Genomic DNA, 27,802 nt, shown 5'->3' with positions numbered 1-27,802 from the left:
TTGGCAGTTGAGTCTCTTTAGAACCCAATATGGTTTTGGCATCTCTGCCTAGTGACAGGGAGCTATTTATGCAGGGTAATTCATGCGCATGGCAAAATGAGCCTCAATTAATGCTATAATGTTATTAACTTTATATAACTGGTTATAAAAAATGCTTATAGAAATTTTGGAAGATACAGAAAGACTTAAAGAGAGAAACACACATTTTTATATAACAGAAATGGTAACATTTGGTGTATTTCCTTGCAGAAGTATATTTATGTTTGTATGCATGTACAGCATGCATATGTACATATATATTTATAGTCATACAGTTATAATACAATGTGTATGTTCAAGCTTTATTTTGTTTAGCTTTATGCAGTCGGTAATTTTTTCCCCTCAGTGTTAGAATGGGAAATATGATTTTTAGTGACAGCAAATTATTCCTTTTTAATGTTGTTTCTTAAATTATTTAACAACTTTCCAGTAATTGAATATTTTCATTATTTATAATTTTCCTGAATTTTAGGGCTGTATTGTACATCTTGGTATACAATTTTGTTTTTCATGCTTCTATTTTTTCCCCATAGCTGTATTATTTGGAGGTAGAATTATTAAAATAGGTGTAGAAGTTTCCTTTGAGTGTTTAAAAAACTGCCAATTTGTATTTCCCATACTTGGTACTCTTTGTATAATACTTCTGCTGGTTAAGCTATGGAGTGCTTGTCTTATTACACACAACTAGTGTTGAATATTGTAAGTAAAACACAAAGCCATTTCTATTCTGCTTTCCCATCCACTTATTTGAATGCCTATAAAGTTGTACAATTTTTCATAGATTTATTTATGATTAGCTTTTAATTACATGGATTGGTTATTTATGTTCTTTGCCTATTTTTCTGTTGGAGGGCCAAGGAATTTTCCTGAATTGAATTCAATGATGTAAAATATTTTACACCTTCTATCTATATCTTGAGCACCTAAAACAATAAATATGAGGTATTCAAACTGGCTGAAAATGAAAAACATTGTAATTTCCCCTGGCCTACAAGTTTCTACTCCTCCTTTAGGACAGTCTCTATAGAATGACTTAAACAAACATGTCTAAAATTGAGATGTTTGATAGCTGTGATTTGTTTAGCAAGTAACCATTTGAGAGGACCCCCTATTGCATAGATATTTTATAGAAAAATATTACAGCAGAATGATCAGATTGAAAAATGTTCTCCCAAAGAATATAATGTTTGACCTTGAATTGACCTTTATGTCTTTATTAGAAATGTTCTTTTTAGAAAAATACAATGGTATGTGTAGTCTTTCTTCTTCTTTTCGCTCTCCTGCCTCTTTCTCCCCTTCTCCTAAGGAATTATATATAATTGATGGAGGAACTGTGTAGTAAAGGGTATAAAATATTGGACAAGTTTGCAGGAAGGAGACATCAAATAGAGAAAGATTTTTGTGTGGGGATATGAGCTGATTCTGGAAATATGTACCCAATGGAACAGGGTAGAGGAAAAAGTGGAAAGAACATAGGTAGGAACAATTATGGATTTGAGGAATCATAAGAAAACTGAGTTTTCTATAGCTGACTTAGTAAACCTAATTTGTGTCACTAGTATTAAGACAGATTGATGAGATTCGGCTCCCTTTTGTCCTTCCATAGAAATATCTTAGATCCACAGCCAATGGGCTGATTCTCCTCAGTCTGCTCTCATACAGAGGTGGCTTATGAAATTTAGAAAGCTATCTAAGGAATTTTAAACTTTCTGAATACAAAATGCCTTTTTCCCACCAGCCAGGAGTCACCATCACTCAACAAATCAGCCTATTTTGGAGTCTGTCCTGTTTCCACTTGTTACTGATGCTGCATCTGGCTGGGACAGGAAAGTTCCGGAAAGTTCCAAGGCCTCCAGCTGGCTGGCTCCATGTGAGAAGGAAGTCTGCCAGCAGAATAGCTGCTTTGTCCTGATTCTTTGCTAGTGTGTCTCAGTTCTCCTCGCTTCTGGAATTTGCCAAGATCTTTCTGGCCTCACAACTTTATAGATATCTGTGTAGACATCTAGAATGCCCCTTGCTTTCCTATCTACCTTATTTCTTCCTCTTTCTTTACTCCCCTGAGAATGAAACATTTCTTTGCAGGGAAGCCCTTCCCAGTGCCACTTGAGCATCTGTCCTAACGCATTTTCCTTCTTTGGTGGGACTTTAACAAATGTAATTGAATGGTTTCTTTAGCGTGTTATCAATATCTGTTTTCCCTCCTTAGACTGGGAGTCAGGTAAACAAAAACTATTCCTGGAGTCACATCCAGACAGTAGCTTTTACTGTAGTTGATTTTTAGTTCGTATGCACATTTAAAATGAATCATTTATAAATAGTCCAAACAGTTGATAGTTACTAAGTACCTGCTAGGTGCTAGTCACTGCTCAAGTTCCTGGGACATAGTAGAACACAATCACCATGCCAATGACAAAAACAAACTTTCACATCCGTGTGGAGCTCACAGGTTATTGGGTGATGTAGAAATAAATACAGATTGCATAACTTAGGTAAGGATAAATGCTATATGGGGGGGGGGGGGGTAACAAATGAAGCCTAGTAAAGAGATAGAGAGATACAGATTTTATACTTTTATCTATTCTTATATTGATTATTATTATTATTTTTTTTAGAAATGGAAATTAGGGACATTTTTGTATGTATAGAAAAGTGTACTTTACAAAAAAATACTGATTTCTCAGATGTGGCTTTGAATGTTTTGGGGAGTCACATTTGTGTTTGGACCTGTAATTTGACATGTTTTTTCAATATCAAGAAATGTATGTATCTGTGCTTTTACCAAGAAAAATTATATTTAATAAAGCTGTAGATGTTCCCCAGCATCTAGAATTAGCTTAAATTACAGCACTTTCCCCCCCTGAGTTAATGTGTTAAGTGCTGGACCTTAGTAGTACAATTGCAGGCGGAAGGTGACTGTTTGACTTTCAATGTAATTTTCTGTCCCTCATGGTTGTTATTGGGCAGTAATAGTGAAGAGTTATTTTTCTTCAACCTGGAGGACAGATTAAATAGGAGGAAAGAATGACCTCTGGAGGAAGAGAATTTCATTCCATCCTATAAATGTATGAGATTAAACTGGATAGCCATCTCTCAGGATGGTGTAGTCCTAACTTTCTGACTATAGTTCATGGTGATTAGACATGTTGCAGCTGCTTCTTTGTTTTTTTAGTTAAATTATGGGTATTATTATTATTATTATTATTTGCTTTGGGTAGTTTCTTCTGAAACAGATCGGAGTTGTTTCTTGCCATAGATGTAATATTAAATGGTATAGCTTGATAACCTCCCAAGATTCATATGTAAGTCTGATGTGGGAAAAAAGCTATTCTTTTCAGATCCCCCCCAAAAATAATATAAAGAATAAACATTTTTCTTATGAATTCAATTACCTAACATAAGCAGGACAGAAGGCTAAAATGGGAAGACAAAAATACTGATGGAATTTTCTTTCAAATCATTGGAGACATTAAATGAATGTAGGTGTGTAAATAGTTGGGATTTTTTACTATATTAAGATTTTTAGGAAAATGAAAAACTTACCTAAACATTAAAAATACTGGCCTTGTACAAGATTTACATAAAGAAAATAAAGCTACCGCAGGATATAAAATAGGACTCAAATACATTAAAATAAACCATGTGTCCTTGCTTAAGATGATCCAAGCTTGAAATTAAATTATACATTTAGTTCAATTTAACCCATAAACTCACTTTGAGACGAGGGGTTGGGGTCTTGACTAACTTTCAAAAGTTAATAGGCAAGCATATATTTGCATAAATGACTATTTTTTAGAACTGTAGTAATTTGGGTAAGTTTCCAAGATGATATTAAAGGATACTATGAAATGACTATTATTAAAAGAGTCTGATTCTGGCACAGAAACAAACCTGTATGTTTGTGGGAAAAAATGGAATCTAGAAATGGATCAAGTACATTTAGAGTTTATGATGTTATAAACATGGTGTTTAAAAACTGTAAGGAACCTGGCCTGTGTGACTCAGTGGTTGAGCATAGATCTATGAACAAGGAGGTCACAGTTCGATTCTGGGTTGAGGCACATGCCTGAGGTGTAGGCTCAATCACCTGTGGAGGGCATGAGGAGCAGCCAATTAATGATTCCCTCTTACCATTTTTTTAAAATATATTTTTATTGATTTTTTTACAGAGAGGAAGGGAGAGAGATAGAGAGCTAGAAACATCAATGAGAGAGAAACATCCACTAGCTGCCTCTTGCACACCCCCTACCGGGGATGTGCCCGCAACCAAGGTACATGCCCTTGACCGGAATCGGATCCGAGACCTTTCAGTCCACAGACCGATGCTCTACCACTGAGCCAAACCAGTTTCGGCCCCTCTTATCATAGATGTTTATCTCTTTCTCTCCATTCCTCTCTGAAATCAATAAAAATACATTTTTTTAAAAATTGTAAGGAAAAAAAATGTAGTACTGATTAGTATTGGAAGAACTGTTATATAGGTAGAAAAGTAAAATTAGGTTAATCTCATATACCATTCATATGAGTAATCAACAAAGGGATTGCAATATCATAGAAATACAAAAAGAAAAAAGAAAAAAAAATCTTTATAATTTTGGGGGGTAGGTAATATTTTCTTAATCAAGGTATGAAAGAAACTCACCATGAAATAAAACTCATGGAATTGATTTTTATAATATTTTAAAAATCAAATGAACTAACACTGTGTACTGGAGAACTGGATGACATTTGTGGCCAGATTCTACATTAATAATTTTACTAGAGGCCTGGTGCACAGATTTGTGCACTGGGATGAGGGGGGGTCCCTTCAGCCCTCTGATGGTCAGTGTGCACCATAGCGACCAGTCGTTCCACCATTCAGTTGCATATTATGCTTTTATTATATACGATAAGCATCAACTCATTAAGCTCTGGGTAAACTTGCCCCTCATCACAAAACTGATTAAGTGATGGAATGATTTTTCTCCTATGATTCTGGAGCCTGGGCTCTTTCCCTCAACACCAGGAACAAAGTCAAAGAAAATGTATTCAGGCCCAGTGTTCATTCCTATAAAAAAAAAAAAAAGTTGGCTTTCACATAGGACATTTTAAAAGAATACTTTGCCCTATTATTTTTTTTTGTATGTTCAATATGGTAGTTTTTAAAGCTCTAAAGGCTTTTTATTATATTCTTTAATCATATTTAATGCAACTTACTAGAAAATGTCTCACAGTTAAATAGAATATAACTTAGTTTTACTTTCTCAAATCCTTAGAGCAAAATCCTCCTTGGCAGATAATGCAAAGTAATCCCTTTTCACATGAAGTCTTTTTCCTTATAAATGCTTGTCTATTTGATAGGGAACAAGAATAAAAATATCTTCTGATGGACCATCCATCTGCTCTTTCTCTCTCTGAGCTAAATCTGAATGGTGCTTTCCAAATGCTTAACTCTTCTTATTTTTACATTGAAATTATTACCTTATTTCAGGTAGACAGCAATGTTCAAAACTATTATACTCATGACAAAAAAATGATTTGCAATTGTCCCGCAATTTGTGCCAATCAATAATTCATCATTTACTCTCAGGTGGATATTCTGGATAAAAATATCTGGAATGTCTCCTCCCTTTATAAAGGCATTTACAATTCTGCCTGAGCCAAGCACCCTCACTTCATTTGCCATTCTTCTTCTTCATGCCACCATAGTTCTAGTCAAATTTCATCAATTGTTTGGTTTCTCACCTCAGAACTTTTACTCATATCCGTCACTTCACTTGGAGTGGCTTTTCCCTGCACCCCATATATTTCAAATATGCCATCCTTCAAATTGTATGAAATGTATCTTATCACTTTGGAATCAATCTCTTCTTTTTCATTTTCATGGCCTTTTCTATACCTTATACATCTTGGCATTGTGTACCATTTGTAACATATATCTCTGTCTTATTTATCTTTGTTTTCCTCAAACCAATTAACATAGAGCTTCTCACACATAGTAGGTCGTTAGTATATTTGTTAAATTAATGGTTAAGTTAATTCCTCGGGGTTTTCATAACTCATTTTGCAAAGAACATACATATTCTAAAAAGTTACTTACTATTTTGAAATGCCTCAACTAAAAGAAAAAATCTATACCCCTGGAAATGTAACTCTCTAGTCATTTCTGTATGACTTGATTCATGGAAACATTTCTTTGAAAGTCTATGGGATTGCAAACATATACATAAGTATAAAGGGAATGTGGTTGTCAGAGAGCAGAGCAGGCAGCGCCAAGAAGGTGACATGGGGATATAAGAACTCTGGCTGTCAAGGAGGTCTCCACAGACAACACCTGCAGCAGCATCCGAAAGTATGTTGGTGGCTTGCAGTGGCTATTCTAATGAATAACGGAATGTCCACAGAGCCAAAGCCCATGACCTTGAGTTCAACTGATCTTTCCTACTGAAGAGAAAAGTCAAATTATTCTTCCTGGTCGCCAAGAAAACCTCAAAGCTTTCAAACCACTTTGCTCTAAAGAGATGCCTCAAATCTGCTCAGGTTCTGCAGGACGCAAGAACCACAGAATGTACTTGAATTGCTTGGAAGCATCAGACTTTCCACTTTGTACAGAATTCTGATGTGTCTAGGTTGTATGCCAAGTACAAAAAGGACTGTGACCTGAAGAAGGAAAGGCTGAAGGGCTGCTTCTGTGCCTGCATTGAATCGGAGCTGGGAGAAAAAGAAAGGATTTGTTTTAGGGCAAGAGAATCACAAGGCCTGCCAGAGCCAAGGACATTTCATCTTGACCCGTCTGCCTACCTTTCCTCTCCTTTCAGCATCCACATAGTCTGCTTTTTAATTAGCCAGACAAGCAACAGCAAGTGCGGGAAGTGGGGGAGAAACTCTTTGTTTTTAACCTTCAATACACGTAAAGAAAACACAAGCAGAAACTTATTAAAGGCTTTTGTGAGGAGGCTTTTAGTCAGCATTTGCCTTGGTTAAAATCCTGAGCTGATTGTTTATCAAGGCACAGCAGCAAGAAAAGCAAAAAACCAGCCCTTTGTGCATTTGTCTATTAGAATGAGGAAGAAGGACTTAGACATTTAAAATGTCAGCCTGCAGTATACAGAGACGTGGCAGTGTGTGAAAGAAAGATGGGCCTGTCAAGGAGGCATTGTTGATGAATGGATGTCGGCTCTTCTTGTTAACTGTATCAGGGCTAGCTCTTGTTCTGCATCTTTCTGTTTATACTAAAGGCATATGCAAAAAATTCTGCATGGGTAGGGTCCCTAGGCTTGGCCAGCCTGGCACCAATCACTCGCCAGCCCTGTTTCCTGATTGCCCCGCTGCCTCCACCAGTTGCCTCCCTCTGCAAAGTGATGGGAGTGGGGGCACTGGAACCCACCTTGGCTGGCCTGGGGCCTGTGGGCTGCAGGCAGCTCCTGTGTTGAGCGTTTGCCCCCCTGGTGGTCAGTACACGTCATAGTGAACAGTTATTCTGCTGTTCCATCAATTGCATATTAGGCTTTTATTATACAGGATTACTATTTTCCACCAGGACTTCCTTCTATAGCTTTCTTTCCAAAGTAGAATATCCTTTTTTCTCTTCCCATAGTGGGATATATAACATGTTCTCTCTCTCTCTCTCTCTCTCTCTCTCTCTCTCTCTCTCTCTCTATATATATATATATATATATATATATATATATATATATATATTATCAGCTTCGGGTTTAATTCTAACCAGCAAATAAAAAGCACAGGTTTTTAAGGATTTAGAACATTTTTCTTCTTTGAACATTTGCATTTATTTTTTTCAGAAAATACTTGAACCTTATATATTTGTATAAGGAAATTTTGAAGACTGGCTTCATTTTTTTTGTTGTTGTTGCTGAGGTTTTTTTTTTTTTTTTTTTTTTTAAAAGAAAACAATTTAATTTAGCTAAGTGGGGGTTTCTATGCATTTGGCTAATGGGATTGAGTGGTAGCAAAATATGTATGTCAGATCAGCATAGGGTTTAGCTTTTCACACTATGCAAAGGGGTTGAGCACTCATTGATGTGATACCGCCAAGAGCCATATAATTTTGATACATTATTATAATTAAGTAAGTACACTTATAGCTGCACAATTATTACACAATAAGTAATATCCAAGGTCATAGCTCTCTAAACACTTGATTCTCTCTGTGTCTGCATGTTAGAATCACCTGGGAAACATCTGAAAGTCTCAGTACCCAAGCAGCACACTGGACCAATTAAATGAGAATATTGAGGTTGGGGAAGGAACCTAGGCATCAATATGTTTCAAGGCACTTTAGGTGATACCACTGTGATGCCAAGTTGGAATCACTGTGAACATTAAGCATTTTGTTATATCACCTCAGTGAGACATACCTAATTAGTCAGTAATTAGCATATTGTCAACATAGTTATATGTATTCAATTTATTTTTATTGTAAAACGATGGAGCTTTTTTCACATGAGCCATACTGTAGACTTAAAATTCGTTGTGTGTTTTGGAGGGATATCTGAACATTTGAGTCATATGCTTTCATTATAATGCTATATATTTTTTTAAACTACAAAATTCAAATTTTATGATGAGAGTTAACATAATTATTGTAAATATGATGAGGGAGTTGAGATAATTACTTCACTTTGAGATTATAGCTGAGAAAAAATATTAATATTTTTGATCATATGAAAACTATAAAGCTAAAATTTTATATTTTTTCTCTCAGAATAACAAAAATGAGATATCTGAGATTAAATTAGGGTTGAATGTCATGTTTGAAAAAAACCTGACAATCCTATATTCTTCAAAATGAATATGTTCTTCCCTCTGTAACTTCAAAGGTGTTCATTCAAACCTATGCAAAACAGCATTAGAAATGTGAGATAAGGTAGAAAAGGCATGGAATTCAGACTCAGAGATCCACATTCTAGTCTGAGGTGTTTGTAAACTAAGTGCTTTTTGTGAAATTTCTTACATTCTCTAGGTCTTAGTTTTCTTATCACTAAAATGAAGTTAATTTAAAACAATTTCTATTCTTATAAAATATAGATGAATGCATTGAAAAAAAAAAAAAGCTGATATATTGTGTGTGAATCCTGGGTAACTGGGAAGAAATGTTTGAAACTCCTTGAATTAGATTGCCTTAACTTTTATAGTTTTGCTAGTGGCCCAGGGCACCAAAATTTGTGCATGGGGACGGTCCCTAGGCCTGGCCTACGATCCGGGCCATCTTCCCCAGCTCCCCACAGCGGGCCCTACCTACCCCGGTTCCCCATTTGCCTTTGGGCCATTGGTGATTGATGACTGTTCCTGCCCACTTGTTGGCCCCGCCCCTGCAGCAGGTGGCCATCAGGCAATCGGAGCCTGCCAGCTGGGGAAAGGGACCAAGAGTTGGTCAGTGCACTTCATAGTGACTGGTCCAGCAGTTGTTCTGGTCATTCTGCCATTAGGGTCAATTTGCATATTACCCTTTTACTATATAGGATAACTTGTTCATGGAAAAGGCATATAGTTGGGGAATGGACGTGGAGGCTACTTATTTGTATCATAGAACATAAAACGTTTCATATATTCTTGTCATATGGTGTCAAGGCAAATGATCCTTAGAAAGTAAGGACTTGTTTCAAAAGGGCATTTAGTTTGCTTGTAATATGTAGAGGAAAAAGCATTTTTAGCCTATGAATGTGGATATGTGTCCTCTCCTTGAGACCAGAGAACTCTCACTGGGAGGAGTGCATGGATGTATTGTTAAGAATACCTGCTATTCAAGAGGTGGTATTATTCAGTTTGGCCAGAATGTTCTCTCGCCCATTCAAATTAATTCCAAAACTAAAAAGTGAGAATGCACTTTGCTTTTTGATTGCTTGGTTTTATTTTATCACACTTTTTGTGTTTACTCTTTGTTGGGAAATGGGTTCTTTCTAGGGAGAGTAAGTTGAGGGAAGTCCTACTACTTTACAGAAAACATTGAGTTTTAAGCTAAGCTGGTTATTGGAAGGAGTTAGGATTTAAAAAAAAAATAAAAATAAAGTATCAAGAATACCACCCCACACTCACTAAATTTAGACTTAAGACAATGGGTGCTACAAATATGCTTTGTTAAAGGTTTTTTGCGGTGACTCTGCTGGCCAGCCCTATTTGGGATCAACTGGTCTAGAAATTCAGTTTCTCATGCCAACTTTACATATGCCCTAAAGATACCAGAGAAGATCTCATAATCTTTATAGGTCTCCTTCTTCCAACCCTAAAGTTTATATTTTATATTTTGTGATTCACTGTGATATTCTGATAAAGTTTCACAATTCAAATAAAATTAGTCTCAAATAAGCATTTTTTTTTTTTTTTTTTTTTACAATGGGCCCTAAGAACTAAGCTTATAAAAGGTAAATCTATAAAGGAAATTGTAACAGTCTTTACATCTAGAAAGAATGCTCTTTTAGTATTAGGTCCTAACATCAACTTGTTGGAAACCTCAGGAGTTAATGAATGAGTAGGCTATCCTGTCACAATGCTCCCCCCACATGTCTGGGTTTTATTATCTTGCCTCTCCCCTCTCCCCCCACCACTCCAATCATAACAGTCTGATCTGAGAGTAAAGGATTCTGACTAACACAAGCTGAGCTAATCAAACTGCTGTCAAGTTATATGAATGGTCCAACCCCAAAGGAGACCAGGACTCTTACACGTTTATTCCTTTCCCAGACTGGGTGGTTCAATGATTCCTCTAGTCTGTGAGTTATTTCCAAAATCTTCCTGATAAAATCTGTGTGTTTACGCTTAGGCTTGACCACTACTTGTGTTGGGAAAGAAGCAAAGCTGCACGGAGCACATTTTACATCATGAATTAACTCCTTTCCTGTGTATCTAGAAAGGTGCTAGTTTTGTAACATCCAGGAAGAATTAGGAAAACATTATTTAAATCAGATGAGGAACCTGGGATGTGAAATGCTGAGCTAGACAATCTTGCTTTGCAATGTTTTCAACACAACTGTGATAGATGGGATGAGGGGATGTTATGGAAGGATCGGTATGTAATTATTAATAACAATGCCATAAGCTTTATGTTATAGATCTTCATGTTTAAAAGAATCAGAGAGTGTGGCATAACAGGCCGAATGAAACCATTGTAGAAGGACACTATGCCACGGTTACTTACCTGTGGTCATATAGCACCAACCATAAAGTGGGGAACTGATTAATGGCTTCTAATTAATTCCAAATTAAGCGCACTATCCATAGAAAACTACTATTCAGTATTGACTGGTTCTTCTATACTTCTACTGAAGAAATGTGTATAATCCCAAATTAATTAATATAAACATAGTAATATTCGCTTCCCCTTAAAACATTGTATTGTTCTGGGAATTACATTTACATGGATAAATACCTTCAATAAACATTAAACATATTCTTTTAACTCGCTAGCATACATAGAAAATCTGCCAAAGGTATTTTTGGGGAGCTAAGAAAGAAAGGTGATTAGAACAGAAAGTTTCTTTCTTATAGGGTATGACCAAAACATCTTTCCCTGTCCCTTGGTTATTCTCAGTTTTTAAGTCCTTACAGGTTAAGAGGAGAACTAGCTGTGGAAGCCCAAAGGGACAGAGGTTGCTGTAAAAATCTCCTTTTAAAAGCAGCAGCCATCAGAAATCTTGAAAGACATTTTAACTCTAGTATGTTGCCTGATTTTGACAGCAGGAAAGCAATAGAGGTTGGCACAGAGTTGAGCCTCAGTAAATGTTTATTGAATGAATCAATAAAGCAGTGGCTCAATAAATCAAGAATGTTATAGAACCATAGAATTTTAGAATTAAGCACTGGAGATCACTTAGCCCAGCTATGTGACTTTTCTAGGGAGAAAAATGAGACCCAGTGGGGCTAAGACAGGTGGCCACGGGCAGAGAGCTGAAAAGTGGCTACATGGAAACCACTATTCAACTCTCCTCATTCTCAGATCAAGGTCTTTCCCTGAGAAAATGAAAAATTAAATTTAAAAAAGCACAACATTCTCATGAAATCATTTTGCAAATCATCTAGGTACAAGCCTGATTAAAAGAATGAACTATTAACAGAGATGTATTTTCCTTTCTTTGTGCTATTTGTAATACTTCTGTTTCTTTATTACTCCATGAACCTTAATTAACCAATGTTTTTTCCTAAAATGAGTGTGTTGAGCATCATAATACAATATTTTGCTAAAAAGCTAATTTAAAAAAACTGGATAATCTTTTAAAATGTAGTATTTACATTTTAATAATGTAAATTATTTACATTATAATAATGCTTATAATAACTGATCATGGATTGCCCATTATATGCCCAGTATGAATTTAAGTACATAATGGCACATTCAGAGAAATTTTCCTCATAGAATTATTGACTAGAGTCCCCTGAAACAAAAGACTTTAAGTAACCTGCACTTTATAAAGAGAACCTCTAAAAGGTGACCAAGTTTCACCTCATCACTTATTAGAAGACAAAGGCCAAGCTGACCCTTCGACCATTGCTAACATGCTGTCCTTCTCCCCACCACCCACCATCTACCTCAGCATTAAGGGATAGAGAGTAGGGGGAAAAGTCCTTAGGTCATAGGCCCTGTGAAAACTCACTGTTCAAAGAACTGTGCTTCCTTTGCCCAGCTTCCTTGGTAAAAGAGACTGCTGTGGATAGCATGTAGAGCCTGCATCTGTATGCCTAAAAAAAGGGAAGGCTGACAATCTATGTTCTGACCCATGTGCATGTGTCAGACCCATGACCTGACCTATGCCTTTCTGGGGAGGGCAGAAGGGAACTGGGAGGGCAGAAAGAGGCAACAGGGATATAGCCTGCATTCTCAATATTTGGCATATCCAGGATAACTACGATCCTAGTGGCCAAACAGACACTCTTCTTAGGCTGGAGCTTGAGCTATCTGGCCAGTATTACTCACAAGAAGGCTACCTGGTGGGCCAGAGGATTACAGTAGCCAGATGCTCTGGGATATTATGTGGAGATTGGCGCTGAAGGATGAAGCAAGTTGAGCCACATGAATCCCTCTCTCTCTTCTTTTTCTCTTCTCTTCTTTTTCTCTTCTCTTCTCTTCTCTTCTCTTCTCTTCTCTTCTCTTCTCTTCTCTTCTCTTCTCTTCTCTTCTCTTCTCTTCTCTTCTCTTCTCTTCTCTTCTTTCTCTTCTCTTCTCTTCTCTTCTCTTCTCTTCTCTTCTCTTCTCTTCTCTTCTCTTCTCTTCTCTTCTCTTCTCTTCTCTTCTCTTCTCTTCTCTTCTCTTCTCTTCTCTTCTCTTCTCTTCTCTTCTCTTCTCTTCTCTTCTCTTCTCTTCTCTTCTCTTCTCCTATCTCCCTCAATGCATGAAGAGCTAATACTTAAGGCAGGTATTAAGAAGACACCGAGATGCATACCATACCACATTCTTCCCCTCCTCTTCAACTCTGACAATGAGATGAAGGATAAGATTTATATCAGATATTACTTTAAAGTTATAAAAGTGGCCATAGATTTAGTGATTCTACACAAGATATTGCACACCTGGTTAATGCCAGAGTATTAGTGAATTACTTTCCCTTGGTATTATATGATTTGTGCAGAGCTGAGTGGTCATGAGCCCAGACAGGCAGAGAGAGGCCTATTTGGTTCATAGCACCTGTAGTTACTTAAACAAATGCAAATTGGTTGCACAGTAGAATTGGAACATAGTTGTACTAAAGTTTTGGACCGTATCCTGGGTTATTTTTTGGAAAAAAAATATGTTCAAGTTTAAGCTGAATTTAATTTGGTCATGAGCTAGAGGCTCATTTTATGGCAATATCTGGGAAATAAGGAAGAACATAAAATTGGTACCAAGAGGGCAAGGTCATATTTTGATTCTACTACAATTAGTTATGTGACCATAATTTTACCTGTTGGGCCCTCAGTATCTTTATCTAATAAATGAAGGCAGTGGACTAAGCAATATCTAAGTCTTTTTTAGCTTTCATATTTAATCACTTCAAGGATATTATCAAAAGTATATCTATTTTGTGGAGTTACCTGATAAATGTTTGGTAACTTATTTCCAGATTGTTGCCTTGAGGTGCATCTAAATTGAAATAAACCCTTGAAAAATGAATATTTTCTAAAGCTTGGTTTCTTTATAATAATAAATTGATTGTTTTAATTTATAAATTACATAGCATTGTGGCAAGCAAAACAATGCTACTTTCTATTACAGTTCTTAGGGACTGAGGATTTAACCTGATGTGATTTTCAGTAGGCAGGTTTCCCTTTTGTATTCCTAAATCTGTTTCATCTTTACAATCAGAGACATCCAAGCTTTATTATTTATTTAATAAGGTAAACTTCTAGTGTGTATCTTTGTTTAGTCAAGGATGTTTTGGCAAAATATTCTTGTGTATTTGACTTCTAGAGTAGAAAAACAAATGAAGCAAGCTTCTGCCTCAAATGTCTATTTTTGTTTTGTTTTGTTTTGTTTTCACATGTTGATTTTAGTTTCCAGCTTGAGTTTGAACATAACCTTAGAGTCACATGAATATAGTAAAACCTTACAAAACTGTGTGATTTGAATTTAATATATGAAGAGCAAAAACAATAATGTAGGCCCATTTCTTGGCATAGGAAAATGGCCTGAAATTCTTCATGTATGCGTTATAGGGACAGAAGGACGTCTATCTAGCCTTCATCCATTGGTAATGAAGTTCTGTCAACTTAAAAGTTGAGGAAACAGTCAAATTAATGAGATTTTACCCCATGTATAATGTGGGGGGCATTGTCCTGAGAATTAATTTCTATGTAAATTTAGACGTTACTTAACCTCTCTTTGTAATCCATTGGTAATGAAGTTCTGTCAACTTAAAAGTTGAGGAAACAGTCAAATTAATGAGATTTTACCACATGTATAATGTGGGGGGCATTGTCCTGAGAATTAATTTCTATGTAAATTCAGACGTTACTTAACCTCTCTTTGTCTAACATTCCCTTTATAAAATAGAAATCAGTGGTGCTTCTTGTTGAAAAGGATCTATTTGTTCAATCTACCATCCAAGATTGAACACCTTCTATCACATCCCACTAAGTAGTTCAGTTACATAAGGTTAAGTCCTTTAAGTGATGAGAAATTTGCTTTCTATCAAATGGAATGTTCTTTGTCTGGGTAACTCTGATAGAAAGTATTCCTCATAATGAGAGGTATTTTTCCTCTTTTATGCTTTGATTCTATTTATACCCCTGCTTCCATACAGAATGGAATTACTCTTCTACAGGACATCTTTCCTGATATTTGGAGATGCTGTCATTTTTACCCTAAGTCTTTTCTTCAGAGAGTTCTTTACCTTACATAATCAAGAAGCCTTTTATCATCTTAGCAGACATCCAAATGCATTCCAGCTTGTCAAGTAGAAGTATAACAGTCATTAGCTGACCAGCACTAAGATACAGGACCATCCCATCCCTCTTCCAATATTGTCACAAATGTAACCCATGCTTATTACCTGGACTCTTTCAGTGCCTTGATTATTTGAGGATTCATATTCTAAATCCTCCAATGATTTTGCTTTATTTCTTTTTCTTAAAAAAAATACTTTTTTATTATTATTTTCAGAGAAAAAGGGGGAGGGAGAGATAGGTAGAAATATCACTGATGATGTTTCTACTGGAGATTGAGCCCCCAACTCCTGAGAATTTTCCCTGACCAGGAATCGAACCATGACCTCTTGGCTCGTGGATAGATCCTCTACCACTGAGCAACACTGGCTGGGCAATTTGCTTTATTTCTGTTGTGTCCAGGGACTCATGGTTCCTGTATAGTACTATTACTTATTCATTTGGGTGTTTTTGTACCAGAAATTAGAACTCATATTTATTCCCATTAGATTTATCTTTGTTAAAGTCAGCTCACCCAGTCAACATTAAAAGAAATTATAAAATTATAATTTCTCCATTGAACTTTTCCTCAGAAAATTAGAAAAAATAAAGAACTATGCAATTTTATCTAAGCTATTGGAGAGATGGAAATTGAATAGAATTAAAATACAAAATCACCCTATTCAATTTCTTCTTCCAATTTACAGGAACATAAAATAAATTAATACAGATTATTAAATAAATGCTCCAAGTTTTAAAGTTTATTTTTTAATGTTTCTCTAATTCTACCATAACATTAATAACAGAGATTCCCTTCATCTATCCATTGATCAATTGATTCATTTATCAATACATTTAGAGTATGGTCCTCCAAACAATTATATCTATGCAGCCTAATATATTTCCTCTAAATTTTATGAGGGTGTTTAGCAGAACAAATTATATTAATGGATATTACTATTAATTGAAAAGTTTTTAAATGCAACATCATTTATATTATTACTATTTCTATTACTTTAATGTTTAAATATATTTTTATTTATTTCAGAGAGGAAGGAAGAGGGAGAGAGAGATAGAAGCATCAATGCACTGGAAATTGAAACCACAACCTAAACATGTGCCCTGACCTAGAATTGGGTGATGTTCAACCACTGAGCAATACCAGCTGGGCTATTTTTTAAGTTTCTACTAATAAATGCAACATTGATGGGACTAGTATCTTGCTCATCACACTCTTAATCAGGAAGAAAATATTTTATCAGATTAATTTGTTTTATCATCAATTATCCAAATTACTTAAACTTTTTATTGAAATATAATACTAGGAAGTGCACATATCATAAATTTGGAGCACAATGATTTTTTCCACACTGAACACATCCATCGCCGACACCCATATTAAGAACAGAATTTTACTAGAACCCCAAAAGTTCTTCTCTCTCCTTTTCTACCATGGCTAGCCATTATCTTAACTGACAGTAGTACATATTAGTTTTGCTTAGTTTTAAAAATTTTATATACACAGTCATAAATATGTTCTCTTTTGTGTCTGGCTTTTTTTTTCTCAACATTATTATTGTGAGATTTACCCATGCATCTGACATGTAATAGTTATAGAGCAGATATTCTCATTGCTGATTACTATTCCCTAGAGTGAGTATACCCCAATTTATTTATCCAATTTCCTATTGATTGTATTTCAGTAGTGTTCACTTTTAGATTATAGATAGTGCTACTGAAAACATTCTGATGGTCTGTGTATACATTTTTGTCAGATGTATACTTACAAGCAGAATTTCTGAGTTATAGGGGAACATATATTCAGCTTTAGAAGATATTGCCAAACCATTTCAAAAATTAGTTCCCACCAGTAATTTAGGATAGTTCTAGTTGCTCCACATTCTCACAAACACTTGGTACTTTTTGTCTTCTCCATGTTATCCTTTTCAGTGAAATATATTGATATCTTATTGTGGTTTTATTTTTATTTCTCTGAAGACTAATTAATAAAGGTGAACATCTTTTCATATGTATTCCCTTTTATCATGGAATGTCTGCTCAAGTATTTTGTCTATTTTTCCTGTTAATTTGTCTAGTCCTTTTTTTCTTATTGACGTATATAAATTCTTCGTGTATCCTAGATATAAATATTTGTTGATTCTATATTTCGTTGGATTAAAAGTCTTCTTGATGTTTATTGTTTCAGCATATATTAGATGTGAACTAGATATATGGTTATTTGGGCTATTTTCCAACTGACATAGACCCTTTAAACGTTTAACAGTAAAGCATATATAACTCTTTATTGGGTTGCTATTTGCATATGATGTAACACAAAACTTACAGTAAAAGATAAAGTATTGGAGAAAACATATATCATGGAAAGTAGAATAATTTATGTAAAACTAAAATAATAGCAATAATAATAATATATTTAATGTTGCATTAAAAAACTTTTCAATGATTATAAATTACATCTTCTTTCATGAAAAAGAACATTTTGTCTCATTTACTATGTTTTAAGGCAATGGCATATTCTACAGAGTGAATATTTCCAAAATTGTGTGGGTGCATTTAATGCAGACCTGAATTACCCCAATTTGAAATTAAACTATGCAAAAGGAGTGATACTATATTTTCATTTTTAAGTTAAAGGAATATCATTGTTAAAATATGTTAAAAACTTGCCATCTAATGAACTGCAAACTCTGATACCCTTTGACTGCCATATTATCTAGCAAACAAATGTTTTGTCAAGATTCCTCCCAACTTATGCAGATTTGGAGTGATATGCGGTCACGCGGATAAAATGCTACAGCCTTTTAATTAGACCAAATCTCTTTAAGTCCCCGAACTTTGTTTTTCATTCCTTACGGGTAGTCAGAAGGCTGAGGTGTAGTCCTGCTTCTGTAACTGGCACACTTTCTGAATTGGGCAAGTCATTTAAATTTCAGAGGCCTCATTTTCTTCATAATGTAAATTAAAGGTTTAAGGTGGACCTCTAAATCTTCCATGGCTCAGAGTCTTGTTCTGAATACTCACTGGGGATGAACATTTGATAAATATCATCTTCAGATAAGAGGACCACCCTATATCATGTATGTACATATATATGAATTCAAATTCACTTGACTACCTATCATCTAATGATTAAAACTATGAGCAGAGAGTAGTGAATTGAAATAACTGTTTTTATTATGATAACCATTTTTATTTGATTATGATATTTTTATTGATTATGATAACCATTTTCTAAGAACTTTAGATGTAAAATTCCCACAGGATCACATGGTTCCCAAATAGTATTTATTATATTCGGTCAGTTTTCATCTCATTGGCAGTAAATAAGAATCACTGTTTATTCACAGCTTTTCCAAAACCTGGAATTGTCCAATTTTTAAATTTTTTAAATCAATTTTATGGCTATGAAATTATATCTTAATATAGTTTGATTTGTGCCTTTTCCTGGAGACTCATAGGATTGGGGATCTTTTCATTTCTTGATAGGATATCTATCTACTTTTAGATATATATTGCCACCATTAGAGTGAGACTTCTTTTAGTATATGAATCCTCCAGTAGGCATAGTAGATATGCTATATTACCAGTGAAAAGGATTAAGATTCTTCAGTACTACTTGGAGTTCCATGTTTATAGTTTAGCAGAAGCTGATTTCAAACCATCTCAGTTTTCTTGGCACAATACCATAATTGCCCAGGATGCTGAGGGAGTCTTCGACTTGCAATCTTCCTTTGGTTAAACTCATTTCATCTGTGGGACAAGACAATTCTTTCCAAATAGCCAGATTACTGTTTGATCTATATAGCATCTTGTGGGATTCACACTATTACTCCTACATATGGTAAAGTCTGAATATAGAGAAAATTTTGAGACTTCATTTATATGCTATCCCCATAATGACATCCTGGAAATTTCTACCAGTCTCATAAAAGCCAGCCCTATCATCTGTTTGATGAGATTGGGGAATGAATCAATAATCCAGCTGACTCCATTAAGTTTTCTATCACTGCTCCCTTTATCCAGCGAGAAAAAAAAAAAAAAAAAGCACATGATCTATAAGAAATATGTTTACTCCCAGACCAAATTCTATTTTTTTTCTTTGCTTTCCCCATTAAGTTTTCTATCACTGCTCCTTTTATCCAGGGAGGAAAAAAAATACACATGATCTAAAGGAAATCTGTTTACTCCCAGATGAAATTCTGTTGTTGTTTTTTTCTTTGCTTTCCCCTCACCAGACACTTGGTTATGGTTTCTCAGTGATTAATACATTTGGCTCAGTGATGAATACAACTTTCTCTCCATCCAACTGAGAAGATCTTTGAATATAAACATCTTACTGAAAATTTAAATAATGCCTCCGTTTGATGGAAAGTTGCAAATACGTTGGAAACCATTGTTGCCAGTGGAGTAGAACCATCCCATATGCATTTATGGTACCTGATTCATGCCCCGGAGATATCGCAGACCTACTTCCTTCTGATCAGAACTCTTGCAATGATACTTAAAAATTAATTGAATTTTCAAGAATGTCAGATTTAGCTACCGTAGTTAATGGCCCAATGGCTGAGGAGGTTGATTGAATGGTATATAGTGCCACCTACAGTACTTTTTTACTTCCTTTGACAGAGCTGTCATCGGTCAGAAATGTTTATAAGCCAAAGAGTTAATTTGCAGACTGATTAAATATGTGTATGTATGTATGTATATATATATATATATATATATATATATATATATATATATATATATAATTATATATATATAATTTTTTTTTCTGTTGAGATCTGCTGATGCACATATGTTATCTGTTTTACTGATTGCTTTACTGATGCACATATGTTATCTGTTTCCCTCTAGGAAAAGAAGAATACATTGCCACTTTCAAGGGATCTGAATACTTCTGCTACGACTTGTCTCAAAACCCCATCCAGAGCAGCAGCGACGAAATAACTCTGTCCTTTAAAACCCTCCAAAGGAATGGACTGATGCTTCACACCGGGAAATCCGCCGATTATGTCAATCTTGCCCTGAAAAATGGAGCTGTCTCTCTGGTCATTAATTTGGGATCAGGGGCCTTTGAAGCGCTAGTGGAGCCCGTGAACGGAAAGTTTAATGATAATGCCTGGCATGATGTGAAAGTCACCAGGAATCTGCGTCAGGTAACAGCGCAGTGGATAAGAGAGTAACTGGCTTTGTTTCCCGCGACAGCTGTGTGTGTGGTACCGGGAAACCCTAACAACACGGTCTAGGGCTCCTCGGAGTCGCTTACAAATTAGCTGTGGGTTTTCTTTTTGTTTGTTTGTTTTCCTTTTTGAGAAGAATCGTCCTGCCATACTTGAGCAGGGGCATATCTAGAAAGTTCTGGGGGCCCAAAGGCTACTTGGATACAGCGACCTAGGACAGTTTCCCAGGGGGCTGCAAGGATATCTCTGCGACCTGCCCTTCCTGTGATGTGTGTGGTTTTGTTGTGTTTTTTGATTTTTTTTGATTTGTTTGATTTCAAATTATAGTTGTCATGGTGATCATTTGGAAGCATGCACATTGGGGTCATTAAATCACAGTTCCTTTTTTGTAGTCAATAAACATGTGTTTGTGATCCGGGATTGTATCAATCCCTACACCCTTCCCACACCCCCACTTTGGAAATGGGGACAAGAAAAAAATCTCTGAGGGGAAAAAGTGATTTAGGAGTTTACCTATCTCCTGAAGAGTCTGTTTAAGAAGTTATCTTATTTTTTTATTTGATTTTTAGAACAGATACTTTTAGTTTAACCCAAATGACTACGGAGAGGCCAGTTCACATTCTAGGTGTCCATTTCTATTCAAATGTATTTTTTAAAAAAATCTTACAGAAGTCTATATACAAGTCTATATATAATGATCAATTCTGTACTTAATCTATGGGTCCACATATACTGTATGTTTTTAACTGAGACATATTATTACAGTATATATAAATATATGTACAGATGAAAGTGAGTAGACTATACTTATATATTGAACTTGACAAGCTCTGGTTATCATTTGAAAATTCATGAAATTACAATGTATCTTTCTGTGAAGTGTTGACAGTGACTAATTTTTCTGCAGTACATACTGATCTCCAACTAATATCCTTAACATTATTTGTTGTTTCTCTGAACAGTTGCAGAGGGATCGATTGTCTCGGGTTTTCCTTTACTAAAACAGCCCTCTCTTTCTGAGCTGTTAACTGTCTAACCTTTTCTTCTTTCCCCCCTTTGAGAAACTTAGACTAGCCAGGGGAGAGAAGGAATAAGGGATTTGAGGATAGCAGCGATAGCCAAGCTAAGGCAGGCCAGTGACACGGAAGGATTCCCCAGGCCTCCCCAAGCGCCTTTCAGAGGCCCGATTGGCATGGAAGGGGCCCTGCAGGCATCACCCCGGCCTTGGGGGGCGGTCATGCACCCTCAGTACAGCTGTAGAACCCGAACTTCCTATAAGTCTGTCTCTTTGGTTTTCCTTTTTTTTTTTTTTTTTTTTTTTTATTCTCTCAGATACTCACCAAGAGATCGGAAGCTCACCTGAGAGAAGCACAGAAGGAAGGGTGGGGCTCGAGGAGCCCACTTTCTAGATTTGCCTTTGCTCAGGTCACAGAGCAAACTATGAATTGATAGCTCAAAGGACACCATAGCCGTTCAGCCCGGGGTGCACGTGTGGCAGGACAGATTGGACACAACCCCATTCGACTCATTTTTCTGTGTCAGGATCTTTGCTTTGTTTCATTGCAGTAATCTGTGATCCTAAAGTCCATCACTATGACCGAAGGAAGTTTTGGAGTTGAGGAGGAGTCCTTGTATGCTGTAAAATTGAGTAGCAGGGCAATGCCAACTGATTCCTACCAAGTTGCTGGGGCTGGGGAGGGCCGGGGCAGGGGTGGGGTCACTGATGGGCATAGGGCGGCAGTGGTCAGTTGATGAATGAGCTTTCAGGCCTTTAAATCCCTTTTGAACTTTTTAAAAATGTCTGTCAGTTGCACTCAGGGAGACAAAGGGAATGTTGCCATATGTCTGTTTCTGTCTGGTAGCAAGGTATGAACCAAACTGTCAGGAAAAAAATATTTACCTCTGTGGGAGGCCTATTTGTTAGTCTGCTTTTTTTTCTTGTAAAATTTTTTTGCCCTTCTTCTATGTTACTAACATGCTTAATAACTAACATGTCATTCATGGAATGTTTCATTCTACTAACCGTTACCTGAATCAAAAAAAAAAATGTACTAACATGGTAGAGACCATCATATTTTTTAAGTAACGATCGTTATTCTGTTCACAGTTTTTAATTTCCTTTCTCCCCCCTTCTCCACAAAGCACTCAGGCATTGGACACGCTATGGTAAACAAACTACATTGTTCGGTAGATATCATTCTAATTGTTTCTTATTTTGGGTTTGCCGTGTGTTTTCTTTCTTTCTTTTTAACTGTAGACATCATTAACAAAAGAGGAACTGCGGTTGGTACTCTTCTGCTTACTTTGACCTCCTTCTTTCCATCCGTTGTGGACCTCCTTATTTTTTTTACCTGTTCCTGTCAACTTCTGTTTTTCCAAACTCACCCGTAGGGGGCATCGTTAACGTTTCGAACGTTTTTTTGCATCCAGCTGTGGTTAACACGGGATAAGACAAACGGTGGCTGGCCCGAGTGACCGCAGGCTCAGCCAGTTCCTAACCATTCATGACGCATGGCATGCACACTTGATTTGGGAATGCTGGAGATGCCACACCCACTCATCTTTACGTCATCACAGAGCAGTTTTTTGTTCGTTTGTTTGTTTGTTGGTTTCCCCTTTGGTTCTCCCTGTTTTCTTTCCTTTCCTCTACTGTCCCTCCTGCATGTGCGCATCAGCGTGCGGCTTCAACAAGTTGTTTTGCCTTCCCCTCCCTGCGGCATGGGCCTAGGCACTTGCATGAACCACCGCTGCTCAGTAGTGCCAAGAGTGACGTTGCTGGAAAGAGCTTGTGCCTTTTATGTTAACCAGGTGCACGTTGTGATTAGTGGATTACGGACGACTAAACTTTACTAATATGTACACCAGCAAAACTAACCTAGGCAGCATTTTACTAACACCATTTTTGTGTCTGCTCAGTAACTTTTGAGTTGCAGTAGGGATGATGCTGACACAGTAGTCCAATAATCAGTTAACTCTCTAACTAGCTTAGCTCTCTTAGGGCTAGTTGAATAGAATCCGAGATAAACCTCAAACAGACATGAAAATGGGTTCCACTATAGGTCTAAAAAAAAGACAAAAAATAAAAACAAAAACAGAAAAAAACAATAAGAAAAAGAAAAGAAAAAAAAAAGCAAAATGAAAAAAAATAAAGCAAAACACAAAACAGGCATATCCCAGGATTACAGTATCTAGGTCTGAGTATAGCGTGTCCTTTCCCTGTGCTTTGTTATCTAGGTGACAATCTCAGTGGATGGGATTCTTACCACAACGGGCTACACGCAAGAAGATTACACCATGCTGGGTTCTGATGACTTTTTCTATGTCGGAGGCAGTCCCAGCACAGCAGACCTCCCAGGGTCACCAGTCAGTAACAACTTTATGGGCTGTCTCAAAGAGGTAAATATCACCGCCACCGGAATCACTTCCTAATTCATGACCTCATCATTTTAGATCTGGATGGGAAGCACGTTTGCTGAAGACCTGGTGTTTGTGGAGTCCATTAACATAACCTTAAGTTCAGTATTCTACTGGTGTTTATTTAGGTAGGATCGGGGGAGGTGGGCAGCTCATAGGACATGATGAAGGAATTAAGTTCCTCTTCTGAAGAAGACTAATTCACAATTAAGATTTGCATGGGCAGTTGCATAATAGTTATAAAAGAAAGTCAAACACAAAGAAATACAGTGTCTGGAGTTAAGGTAACTGCTTTGCTTATTTTTACTTAAATGCCTTGAGTGTTATGCATACTATACAGTCATGTTTGAGCATTTCGGGAAAAATTTAGGCTTCAAGAGAGAGACTATGTAAAAAATGAGTCTATATGATGAAACAGTTTTGTTACAACATATTCAATATGGTCTGAAGGAAGTTAAGTTGTTTCATCTGTGACTTGATGAGCTTACTTGATGTTGACCTGACCAACTCTCTCAGGATAAAAGGTATCAGCCATTTCATCCTCATCCTTCTTTGTCATTAAGTGCTGTCACTTTTGATGGGATTGGCACTTGTTAGGGTAATGAGCAGAGAAAGATCACAGAGTTCATGAATTTCAATTTGTGTGAATATTTTCCCATAAGAGCTGTTTTTATTTAGCTTACCCCAATTTCTTGTGGCGTCTGCTGCCAGGGTTCCTCTTGCTTCATTGAGCTGAAGTTTAATGGTGTAGACCAGTGGTCGGCAAACTCATTAGTCAACAGAACCAAATATCAACAGTACAACGATTGAAATTTCTTTTGAGAGCCAAAATTTTTAAACTTTAAACTTCTAACGCCACTTCTTCAAAATAGACTCGTCCAGGCCGTGGTATTTTGTGGAAGAGCCACAACACTCAAGGGGCCAAAGAGCCGCATGTGGCTAACGAGCCGAGGTTTGCCAACCACTTGTGTAGACCAAGCATGTCAAACTCAAAGGTTAACACTGGCCAAATAAATGAGGCATGTAGCCCCGTGGGCCATGAGTTTGACATGTTTGGTGTAGACCTCTAAAATGTAAAGTTCAATAACGGAATTTATTAGGCGTCAGCTGTAGGTGTTTTTGGTAAGCAGTGACATACTTTGATTAATTTTAAAGGAAAGAGTCTAATCATATAAACTTGATTTGGGCAAGCATCAGTGAAAAACAGTCACTGCTGGGGTCATCCCTACTTGTTTTCCATTTATGTGAACTCACTGGGTGGGGCACTGCCTAGTATGTAGTGTACAGAAGAGTCCTAAGGGGGGATTAGAAATGCTATGGTTTTAACAAATGCAAGAGGATGTAATTCTGACAGGTTGGATCTAACCATACTTCATGGTGGGAGGGATCAATTCCCTCCCAGAGAATATCTTCTCTCTTTAAAAATATATAGTATGACTCAGGATTGTGTTAATCCCTGTGGACATAATAAAATAATGTTAATTGCTATAATCCTATCTAATAAAAGGGTAATATGCAAATTAACCATCACTCCATCACAAAGGTGTCAACATCCATAGCCACAAGATGGCGGTACCCCAGTCCTCTGAGCCCCGCCAGAGTCCCCCAGTCCTGGGAGCCAGCCACTGAAAGCAGGCAATGTGAGTGGCTTGGAGGAATGCTTGCTTCCTTGCCAGGGTGGCAAGGAAAGCATTCTGTGCCCGGCCGCAGATGGGCTTCTGAGCCTCGGAGAGTCTCTGGGCAGCAGGCGTGGCAAGGCAAGGCCCCACAGAGAGCTAGTGGTGCACGGATTCATTGTAGGGCTACTGGTTATTATAATGACATCATTGACATTTTTTGAACTCTTATTTTGTGCCTGATACTATCCTAAGAGCTTCACAGGGATCACCACAATATAGGTGGTAATTTTATTATCTGCATTTTCAGTCAAGGAAACTGAAGTTCAGAGTAGGTAAGTTTCTTGAGCAACATCTCATGTAAGAAATATTAAAGCTTAGGGCTTAATCAGGGAAGTAGTTTGTCAAAGTCTTTTGTGTTCTTAGCCACCATAATATACAGTGTCCCAACAACAACAAAAAATGTATATTAGGGTTCTTGCTGTAGAAAAGTGTACAAACCCTTGTTTGTTGCAAGCTGAGAACTTTGAAATCTACAGTAGACTGTGAGGAATGGGTTCTTAAATTGTGTGGCCCAGTTACACCCAGTTGAGTTCAAAAGAGTGAAATGAGAGACATCAGGTAGACAAGGACAATACACAGAAGAGTAAGAATAGGAAAGTCTTGAAGGAAAACTGTGGTTTGTATAGGCAAGAGATAGAGAACATTTCTCTAGTTAGGAGAAACGTGCTAAAAAACAAAAAACAAAAAAACCCCCACAAACATAATTTCAAAATATCAAATGTTTGAAACCTCTTCTGAGGATGGGAATTGGGGTTGGAGAAAGAACCAAATCACACCCACCCTATTTTCTCTCTTTCACTCGCAACAGGCCAGCCTACAGTCAGTCCTATGTCCTGCTTTATCTATAGGAGGTTAGTCCCCACATGGACTGGAAAAGGAAAAGGGAATCCATGGATCTCTAGCTAAAGGTATCCTGTAAGAACATGAGTATTTCTGCAGTCAGCACCAAGTTTAGCCGAACCTCACTGTCTCTGGGCAAGGCAGTTGTGTGTGTGTGTGTATGAAGCTACAGTGATTTGCCTTAAGCTTAAAATTGCAGTTTCAGATGAATGTCTTTCATGTTTCAATGATAATGAGTAGTCCACACACTTTAGAATTAATCTCTTTTCAATTGGTCTTTCAACCACACACATAAAAAGCACTACAGCAAAACCAAGTCAGGTGGTCTCCTCCATGACACTTAATTGGTAGCTACTGAATTCATACAATGAGGATTCACTCAACGCTATTGTCTTTTTATAGGTTTTGGATAGATACCACTCCTCTTTAGTGACTGGGTGCATCCCTCATCTCTCTTCCACAGCCTGGGGCATGTGTTTAGAGCAAGTGCTGCAGTAGTTTTGATGTGTTATCGCTTGCATTTTATTTCCTCCCAACACACCAGAGGGTAGAAAGATGCAGACACAATCAGCCTATAAATCAAAACAGACCTCACTCAAAGGGCTTTCAGATGGTTCATAGCTTCCATCCGTGTCTGAATGACTATTTAGAATGCCCTGCTCTTCCTAACTTGGAAATGAAATTATGACAAAGTATCATAGATTTTGAGTTAAATCACCTAGTTTCAGATAGCTGAGCTTTGTATTATTACTGAAAAGACAGGAATGTACCCTGTTGTGTTCTCTGCCCTGTATCACATTGCATGTATAAAAACTTTAATTGTGGTTTCATTTATTGCTCATAACATTTTTTTAATCTACTCTATAATCCCTGTTAGGATGATCAATCCTGGGAGAGACACTCACAGCACCTGTCTGAAGTCAGAGAAGACATTTTGGAGTGTTGAATAGGAAGGATCCTATAAATCATTCTTATTTTTTTATACTGTGGGGGATATAAGTCCAACCTCCTTTTTGTAAGGGTTGAGGTGCAGGAAAGTGGAGTCGGAGACCAGCAAGACATAATAAAGGAAGGTTTATTCCCCAGTAATGAGCGGGACTCATTACAGAGGTAGAGAAATCAGGATTAGAGGGGGGGTTGAGAAGAAGGAACCCAACCGGTTGCCTTCATAGGTGGAAATGGAGAGCAGGGACATGCGGAGTGGTGAAGAGCCTTTTGAGGTGAGGAACAGGAAAGGGTTGGACCCAGGGCGGAACAGGAAGGGGTGGGCCCCAGGGCACTTGGCACGCGCTGATTGGT

At 37.0% G+C, this 27,802-nt stretch overlaps 1 protein-coding gene across 34 annotated transcripts in view; it reads left to right on the top strand.

The window, feature by feature from the left end:
* NRXN1 (neurexin 1) overlaps positions 1-27,802 on the top strand; it is a 964,391-nt gene that overhangs the window by 348,191 nt on the left and 588,398 nt on the right. For 19 of the 34 annotated variants that reach the window (XM_084900752.1, XM_084900751.1, XM_084900742.1 and 16 more), the window contains 2 exons: positions 20,245-20,546; positions 23,805-23,966. In XM_084900752.1, the coding sequence (XP_084756878.1) occupies positions 20,245-20,546; positions 23,805-23,966 (464 nt within the window). Of the gene's footprint in view, positions 1-20,244; positions 20,547-22,712; positions 22,758-23,804; positions 23,967-27,802 lie in introns of all 34 variants that reach the window. The other 15 variants (XM_084900749.1, XM_084900738.1, XM_084900733.1 and 12 more) reach the window with 2 other exon arrangements.

This window comes from Pipistrellus hanaki (assembly GCF_964339955.1).
Source record: "Pipistrellus hanaki genome assembly, chromosome: 12".
In the NCBI taxonomy this organism is placed as follows: Eukaryota; Metazoa; Chordata; class Mammalia; order Chiroptera; family Vespertilionidae; genus Pipistrellus; species Pipistrellus hanaki.
Note: the sequence above shows the minus strand (reverse complement) of the source record. Positions and strands in the feature narration are given on the sequence as shown.